This window comes from Uloborus diversus, chromosome 5 (assembly GCF_026930045.1).
Source record: "Uloborus diversus isolate 005 chromosome 5, Udiv.v.3.1, whole genome shotgun sequence".
Lineage (NCBI taxonomy): Eukaryota > Metazoa > Arthropoda > Arachnida > Araneae > Uloboridae > Uloborus > Uloborus diversus.
The window spans coordinates 110123143-110133101 of record NC_072735.1 but is presented as its reverse complement, the minus strand read 5'-3'; the positions used below and the strand labels follow the sequence as shown (position 1 = coordinate 110133101).

The following is a 9959-nucleotide window of genomic DNA, read 5'->3' as shown; positions in this document are numbered from 1 at the left end:
TCTATTTTGAGTTGAAAGATATTTGCAGAAAATCTGTAGAATTTCAGCAGAAAATTTGTCTGAGTTTTCCTTTCATGTTTAAGCAGAATTGTTCTGCAGCTCAAACATCTGTTCTGCGACGTGCGTCGCAAATTTAGTAGTATTCTGCTTTAGGGTGTACATGACACCTGCCATAAAAAAACTATAAAAAGTTAAATTTTCCCTATGAAGTCTGCGGGAAACCTTTTTTGGTAACAATATAATTTGATGTAAAAGAAAAGATTAAAGAAAAAGAAACTTAAAAATGTTTTCAAAAATTGAAAATAGTTTTATTTCCTTCCCTTCAACAAAGTTTGATTTAGTCTTATGCAATAGTCATAAAAAATAAAATGTATCTTTTCTTTACAAAAAGTTTTGAATAATATAACAATCATATCAAAAATCTTCTGCAACAAGCCATTGTAGAAAATGCTACTGCATAAAATTATCCAAAAAATGTAACAAACCTTCATTATCATTATAAATCAGCCTAGATATTCAAATTGTTCCATTGACTTTTCTCTGCATTACATAATTAATAGATTCTATTCAGTAACTTAGTAAGTGCTCGTAAACAAAGCTTTATTCCCTAAAGGTATTGACAAATATGGCATACTATTTCCAGAAGAATATAGATTTTCCGAGCACAGTTGAATTTCACTGGTTATTATGACTTGGAAAGTGATGACAATAATGATTATAACAACATTGTGAATATTAAATAGAGCATGGTGTGTGCAAATGTGCTGGGCAATAAGAATTGTGTGGAACTTTTCTATTATGAATGCAACAGTGTTTATGAAAGTTCTCTGAAGGGTGAACTTATACAGTAAGCTTTTCCATGTTCTTCTCTAAATCAGAAATCATTTTTTACAATGTTATTATTAATAATTGTTGATCATTCGTTTCTATTCAGTAATTTAGTAACAGTGTCGGTGAACAAAGCTTCATTTCCTAAAGGTATCAATAAATACGGCATATTATTTCCAGAAGAAATAGAGGTTCTCTGAGCACAATTGAGTTTCACTGGTTCATTATGACTTGCATAATGGTCACAAGAATGATTACAACAACATTGTGAATGCAAAATGGTGCATGGCGCGCGCAATTGTGATAGGCAACAAGAATTGTGAGGATTTTTTCTATTATGAATGCAACAGTGTTCATGTAAGGGCTCTGAAGAGTCTGCTTTTATAGTAAGCTTTTCCAGGTTCTTCTCTAAATCAGAAATCATTTTTTCACAATGTTCAATCATGACATCAAGTTTAGACTCATCAGTGTTTTCTTTTTGATAGTTTACATCTTTAATGCATGTCAACTTGGATACTTTTGAACTCTTTGTACAGCCTGAATCCTCTTTATTAACTCTTAAGACCATAGTTTGGTTTGGGGAAGAGTCAGTTTTTAAAAGTTTTTGATTTGTCGAATGATTGCTCGAGAGAGAAATTTCAGACATCGTTCTACTTTTATCAGATCCACTTTCTTCATTTGAAAGGAAATTCTGCAAATTTCTCTCTTTAATAGTTGTAGCAGTTAATTTAGTTTGTGGTATACTGTCATTAAAAACAGTTTTGCATGAACTGAAGTTTTGTGATAATTCAGAAGTACTAGCTTCATGTGTTGGCTTGATTTCCTTGCATTTCTTAGAAGGTACAGTTTTTTTCCATAATGCAAAACGTACATTACCTTCTTGGTTCGGCTTTTGCCCGACAATTTTAATAATTGAATCATTACAAGGAATATCTTTCACTTTAATTTTTTGAGGTCCATATAAAATTTCACCACAGCCAGCTACATTTTCAAATAATTTCATTCTCGTTTTTCCATCAAAGAAAAATAAAAGAGCATCTTCTTTCATGAGAGAAAGAATTTCCTGTAGGAAGAAAAGTAAGTTTATGAGTTACATTATACAAACAGAACAAGTTTCGAAACATAACAGATGATGTATGGCACAAATTTATAACAAACTGAAAGAAATTAAGTTATGCAGGGACTGATTTACGGCAGGGCATACGGGACCCGGGGCACCAAATTTCTGTCATCAATTTATTTATTTATTTTTTTTTATTTTTTAGGGACCAGTGTTCAGGTCCTCTAACTATAGAAAACAAAAAAATTTTGTCATTTGCCAATTTTTTTTATTAAATGAAAGCATATTAGCCAACTGTTGTGGAGAACGATCATTTTCGCTATTGAAGAGAATTAAGTGTCCTTTGCGTACTCTCATTTTTGTTGGTAAATTATCTTTATTAGCTCTGTTATCAATAGAAGTTTGACCTAAAACTTGATTATGAGGACATTATAGATGAATTTACTACAAGAAAACAAAGGAGAATATATATAAAGGATCATTGATGCGCAGAAAGCACATGATGATTTACCTTTACCATTTGTATCATAGTTTTTCCATCTGCGACTGTAAAAAAATTTCTAACATGAAAACCATAAAATTATTTTAGATTTATATTAAATAATTTCCTTGCAAAACATCTTAATTATTAACTTTTTTCGTATGAAATCGATAGTTTGTGCCCGGGGCACCCAGGTGTGTAAACCAATCCCTGAAGTTATGGGATTTATGTGTCATTTTAATTGGTCATGGTCTTAAAAATCAAGCTGCCCATAACTCTTTCTTCTAAATGGTTTGAAAGTGTGGTGCAATGAACGGTCATTTTGCAAAATAACAAATTTTGTAATCAAGGCCAAATATTTGCATATTCTAATGCCAAATATTGAATTTTATTTCATCTAAAAGTAAAACATAGAATGGAATCTAAGCACATTTTTAAAGGATTAACAATACATTAACAAAACCAACAAAAATATTAGCAAATTAAATTTTTTTGGAAAGCAACAGTTTCTTTTAACACTAGAACTACGGCAGTCTTTGAAAACCAAGAAATACAATACAAATTCAATTTGACCCTCGGAAAAGAAATTTGCATGGTTCCTATACAATGTTATATGTATGTAAAAATTAGTTAAAAATAAACTTACTTTTAATAATTAGTTTATTTTAAAGGATTCAGAGATTTTACTGTTTATATTGAAATATTTAAAAAAAGGTTTAAAATGCTCTTCAACAGTGTTGTGAATCACCAGTGCTGTTTCAGTTGCATTTCAGAAACTAGCGGCAACTGTTCCCTTGTATGTTTAAAAACATTAATGCTTAATGCTTTTGCAATGATAAGTCAATAGAGATTTTTGAGTTTCTGCTGGTTCAACATTCATAAATATGCCTTTGCATTTCTTTTTTCACAAAAAGATGACACTTACCCACATTTCTAGGTATGATTCAAAGGGTTGGAAAATCTGTGTTATAGTATATATCTGTGACATAGTGTGCTGTTTGTGTCATAAATTAAAAAAAAAAAAAAATAGTAATAATTGAAACCGGTCCAAGGTCTCCTACTTGGTCAAATACCTGATAATGATTTTTTTACCTCGTTAAATACAAAAACATTTATCAAAGCAAAACATAAAAACTAAGGAAACTACTTTGATACCCCCCCCCCCCTAAATCGGAAATTTGGCGACTTTTTTTCTCGCCAAGAAAAATACCTGTTTTTTTGCGCCTTTTTTTCTCTTGCTGATGGAGTCTCGCCTTCAATCCAACCTCCATCAAAAAATCTAACATCTGCATATCCTGAGCCAAATGATGCACAAATAAACAATTAATAATACCTGGCCTTCCAACTGTCGGCCTACCCGACGAAAATGAAGAACAACTATCAATTTTCCGACTCAAAATTCCCTGAAACTTTTCAACAACACTATATACAGTACAGTAGGCATATTAAAAGCTAAAAGATAAAAATAATTAATAGAAAAAAATATATAATTGGAAAATACAGAAAGTCAGAAATCTGCTTGAGCATTTCATAGAAATGGTGAATGAATGAAATAGCGCTAAAACATATATGAAATCCAAAAATTGTTGCCACAAAACTTTAAAAAAAAAATCTCAAAAAATGGTACAGAATACAAGAAAATACTAGATTTGGCAACAGGGGCATTCCACGGTATTTTTGACATTTATGTAGAGTCCGTAACGTGACCTTTTTTGCCATAACTTTTTAATTTACTGCTTGATTAGCATATTATTTTATTTTGATCTTTTCCTACCAACACACCAGCTCAAATCAAAATAATTGGCAAATCAAACGGTAAATTAAAAAGTTATGGCAAAAAAAGGTCACGTTACGGACTCTACATAATGTCAAAAATACCGTGGAATGCCCCAACAGCGAAAATCTAAAAACTGAAAAAAAACTAAAAGCTGAAAAAAACCTAAATTGGCAACACCAAATTAAGAAACGGCAACCCTAAAAAGTCTGTAGGGAGTGCCAGATTTGGCGCGTAATTTTTTTTTTTTGGGGGGGGGGGGCGGGTATATCAAAGTTATACCAAACTAAGAAACTAACACCTAAATCTGCAAAAAATATGAAGAAATTACCAAACAATAAACCAGAGGGGTGCACTCCCCTAAATATCGTGAAGACCCTCCAAAAATGAAAAAACAAAATGCCCCCCCCCTCCCCTAAAAATTTCAATGCCACTGTCTGCGCCATGCCCCCCCTCCCCCCATTTGGGCACCCAATATAATAATAAACCCAAGTATAGAGGGAAAATATTACGATTAACAGAGTGAAAGACTTTTTACTTACTTCTAAAATTGTTTTGAATAAATTTATATCAGGAGCAAATTCATAAGACTTAAACATCAGCACCACATCACAATATTGTACATTTTGACGCACTTCTGAACTCAAAGCAGTCATTTCATGTGGTAGAAAATGAAAATTACAAGGAGTACAGAAAGTTATATCCCCAAGCACTTCAGTGAACGAAGAATGTAAAGTTCCACTTAGTAAAGACTCAGAAACAGCCTTCCATTCTTCACATTTAGTGGCCAGACAAATGGAAACATTTTTGATAGCATTAATATGTTTCTTAAATCCATAAACAAATCCCACAATTTCAACACCTGGTCCATTGCTGAGAGAAAATATTTTACAATTTTCTTTTGAAATCAATTGATTATATGCATCGAGAATTTTGGGAAGCTGTAGGCTCGATTTTAATATACCTTGAGCAACAAGATTAATCATCAAAGCTCCATGTTTATATAGATATTCCAGACGATTGGGAGTCAAATCAAAATTTGAAGAAGTCCCGAATTCCTTAACCGATTTCTTTACAAATGAAGCTCTATGTTTGTTTGCTTCTTTCAAAATTGCAAGCCAACAAATGTGAAAAGTTTCCATTTTGGGAATGTTATCTAAGCTACGCTGAAGTTCGTCCCATCAAGAATGAGACCGGAAGAATGTAAACAAAAAGCAGCAATAAACGGAACCACGGAACCAAACAAATACTGGCAACTGATTGGTCGGATTTGGCGACTAGTGAACTAGTAACCCTACTTTCTCCTCATTTTGCGCTCTTACGTCGATGCGTACAGAAAAAAAGCTCACGAGTCGGAGTCCGGTCGACTGCGGTTGGATGAAGTGAAGTAGTTCTCAGTATAACTTTATTCCGTTCCCAATTCCCCCTTGTGTGAAGATACCTGAGCATGCGCTTGGGTATTTATCGCTATAATTGGCGAGTTTTAACGGCGAAGTTACACAAAAGTGACACATTTATTCAAACATTTTTGGACAATACAAGAAAGGAAAAGAAAATGGTAAAAATATTCCAAGGATTATCTACACGTGATTCGTACGAATGCGAGGCGCGAGTAACTTGACGTTCGGATAAATCTGCAACGGTCTACCACTGACGTCACAGCTACGTTGAGTTGATGTCATCGGAATGGGTGGAGCTACATTTTCTTCAGCCGGTCTGAAATAAGCGGATTTAAGTTGTTTTACTCTCGCTATTTTTTTACTCATTCTTTTCCTCCTTTTTTCTTGTACTTTTGTAATTTTAATGATACGACAATGATATGACACCTATTATTTCCACAGGAAATAAGAGATGTGCACATGGGTGCCGGCAAGGGGGAGGGGGGTGCAAGGAGGATTTCTTATACCTCACGGCTTTTGAAAAAAAAAAAAATCAAAAATCAATTTTCAAAAGACATTTTTTTTATATTAACTTTTTTACTAGTTATTTATAAGTAATTTAAACATAAATCACTAGGTTTTCTTTTATATTTAGGTGTTTATATAATTTTTAGGAACATTCTTCATCCATGATCTATAAAAACTAAATTGGATTAGTTAAACATATTGAAAAATTACAAAATATCTTAAAGAAACTGCAAAATACATCACGATTAGTATTATTACATCGCTTATGTTTACCTGAATTGGCAAGAAGGTGTCCCCCCCCCCTCCCCGTCGACTTTAAAAAAATAAAATTGCAATAATTTAAAAACAAAAACTTTTTAATACTTTAAAAATATTTTTAAGTATGTTTTTAATGATTATTAATACTAAATTAGAAAAGTAAAAATAACTGCATTTTAAGCAAAGGGCAAATACAAAACAGCTTAGAAATACTGTGATCAGAAAAATGTAACATTTGAACTGAATAATTGAATAGAATTAAATGACTAAATAATTATTCGAATAGTTTTTTAAAAATTGGAAAATCAATAAATAAATAAATAAAAAAAAATTAATTTTAATTTTGACTATGTCTTTCGCAATCACGAGTTTGTGTGGATGTTTGTGTGTTGTTGTGTTGGTGTGGTTTATTGTTTTTACTTGACAATAGTTGATTTCCTTTGATTTCATTTTTCTATGCTTATGATGCAAACGTCTCTGGTGCACGGGCCTCCATGAGCGTGTCCACCTTCTTCATTGGTGGCGCCCATGACCTCTGGTCCTCGGGCCTCCACGAGCATGTCCCTCCTCCTTAGGTGGTGGCACGTCCGTGTCCTCTGGTCCACGGGCCTCCGCTAGCATGTTCCTTCCCTTGGATGGTAGCGTCCATGCTCCTCGAAATCGAATTATTTATTAACGACCTTTTCGACTTCACGTATCCTTTTTAAGCGAAAACAGTATCCAGCACGCAACATCCAACACATAACATCCAGTATCCTGCCCCTGGAATTCATTTGAATTTTGACGTCAAGAATTCAAATTACAGCGTTGCGGCAAAATCCATTAGAAGGAAAAAAGAAGCCCATTGAGTAGGGTCCCCAGGTAAATGATACAGCGACCTTTGCATGTTCTTAACATGTGGCCGTATTCGCCTGGATCGGTAGGGCGTTGGATTCGCAACTGCAGCGTCGCGGGTTCGATGCAGCTGGTCGGAGATCTTCCGTGTATGCTAATGGTGACAGGTTCACGTCACGTTTAATCAGTCATGATCACGAGGACCTCCATTTTCCATTCCAAAGTTTCCATTCCAAATCGATGTCTCCGAGGGTGCTGGATCAGGGATTGCCCAGCTCCTGGTCTGGATCAAGAAACTTAACTGTTTTCAGGGTCCCATCTGACCAATGAAATCATGTATAAGCGGTAGGTACGGGAACATGGGCGCTCATATGCATAATTTTAAGGGGGGGCTCAGATATTTTCTTCATGGTTTAGCAGGATATTTTCCCCATAGAAACCGATTTCAGTGCAGATTAGACTTATTGAAGTGTGACATTTTTGATAAATTATTCATTGATGGCTAGAGAAGAAATATTTTTACACTTTTGCAAAGAAAAAAGTACTAAAAGCAAGGAAATTCTAATATCTGGAGGGGGGGCTTGATCCCCCACTTGCCTCCTATATGGGCGCCCTTGACGGGGGACCCTGGAGTGTAGGCTAGTGTTATTTAACATGTTGACTACGGAGGTATTGCTATTTCTGCTACTTTAATCTGCTATTAACCTATTACCAAGTATTTGCTAGAGAAAAAAGTTACACTTCCATTTCATTTCATTCCCCCTCCCCCAGAATTTTAAATTTATTCAATTCTATCCTATATTTACAAGTTTATTCATTTAAGAAACGTATTGCTAGCTTTATATCCTTGAAATAAAAATCAACAAAGCTTATGGATTAACATTTGGCACTGGGGTACTAAAATCTGACGTTCCGGTCAGCCGAACGCGGAGTCCCAGTGTTTAGATTCCAAGCACGCTTGGTACTCGTTTTATCGACCCACTGAAGAAATGAAAGGCCGAGTTGACCGTGCCCAACCTTAGCATAGAACCGGGTCTGCGGCTTAGCGAAACAAGCAGGAGACTCTTATTCAAGTCATCCTAGTTAATTCCATAAAATAATACAAAAAAAAAAAAAAAAGAAACTTTGTCAAAAGCAGTCATTTAAAGAAGTTAGGATGCCTGAGCACAAATGCACTAAACTTTAGTAATGTATATTTTTCGTTTTAATCCATACCTCTGTTTCCTCTTATTCATCATTAGAAATAATTTGGATTTTGTATAACAATATTGCCCCCTCCCCACCCCTGCTCTTCCATTTTCATTGTTTTTTTTTTGTCAGCCGTTTTATTTCACGGACTCTTAAAACCTATTGTTCCCCATAAACTTAGCTATTAAATTATCCCATTTAACTATTAAATTTTATTTAATAGCTAAAATAAAAATATAATGGTTGAGTAACTTGATAAACTTATTTCGACAATCGTCACCCCTTATTTTAAACTTTAATAATAATATTAACAAGAAATAACCAATGTTTTTTAATACAAATAAACAGATTTTTACCGGATTTCTTTACATCCAAAAGTTCACAACTTTGAATTGAAAAAGGGGTTCCTGGAAACCCCGAAACACGTGTATTCAACAATCTATTTATTTATGCTAATAAACGTTAGATATTTCCTGTTGTTTCTCGGCTCAAAGGAATTAAATTATTTCTTAACAAAAAAATTCGTTCTTTTTTCCATTCTTTTTTCGTATACCGTTTTATTTTACAGAGAAACTTAAAACCTATTTTCCCCCACAAAATGTTTCCCTTAAACAGCTAAAATAAACATATTTTGGTAAAGAACTTGAAAAACTAATCTTGATATTTCCTCCTCCCTCCCATTTTTCGAATAAAATAATCATATCTTTTAGAACGCCAAATTTATATCTTAAAAAAATAATATTTTAATTAAATATGAAGTAACACCGTCATTGCTTTAAAAAATTAATTCCGTTTCTGTTTTATAACAATAACAAAAATTAAATAAAGATAAAAAAGAGAAATAAATAAATAAAAAAAATAAGATCGAAAAGCGAAAAGAAAAAATTATCAAACGCGAAAATCAACTAGCAAAAGAAACAATATGACGTCAGTAGGTTACGTAGCTCCACCCATTCTTGTGACCTCAGAGGTAGACCGTTGCAGATTTATCCGAACGTGTAACTTGGCGCAATGACAACATGTAGCGCTTCACTTCATTTCAATAGCAAAAAGTTGAGTTGTCAATATTTGTTGCCGCAAGAGCATACGATAAATGGAGGAATAAGTGTACCACACAAAAAGCATGAAAATAGGAAAGGTCGAGAACCCCCCCCCCCCCCGGAAATTTAGGGAATTTTTTTAAATTTTATTTTTGAAGATGATTATTTCCATTTAGTTAAAAAATGTTTGGAATTTTAAAATATTGTACATTAAAACTGTTATGTATATCGTTGTAACCCCTCATTTCAAAGTTTCCCCCGGGGAGGGGGGCGAAGGATATGAAATCAATCCATTTTATTGCGAAAAAAAGCATAAAATGTAAACAAAAATGCATTTCAAAATCCAATTGACCCCTCTCCCCCTCCCCTGATTACCCAAATGACAGATCTCGTTTGAACCCCAACTAAACCTGTAACCCAACTCCAAAATCGAACACAACAATCGGGAAAAATGCTCACAACACGAATGGGTCATTCGGAACTCCAGCGCTCGAATGCGCTACCTTGCGGTGATTTACAAAACTGCAAATGAAACTAAAACATTGCCACGTTGCGTTCCACGTTTGTCTGTTGACGTAAACACAGGCAG

General features: G+C 34.0%; 1 protein-coding gene across 1 annotated transcript; it reads right to left on the bottom strand.

Moving 5' to 3' along the window:
- Positions 1-320: 320 nt before the first annotated feature.
- Positions 321-5334, bottom strand: LOC129222545 (uncharacterized). Its single transcript, XM_054857058.1, has 2 exons — positions 4686-5334; positions 321-1891 (listed from the first exon to the last, which is right to left on the bottom strand). The coding sequence occupies exons 1-2, from the start codon at positions 5283-5285 to the stop codon at positions 917-919; spliced, it is 1575 nt and encodes a 524-aa protein (XP_054713033.1). The 5' UTR covers positions 5286-5334; the 3' UTR covers positions 321-916.
- Positions 5335-9959: the final 4625 nt, after the last annotated feature.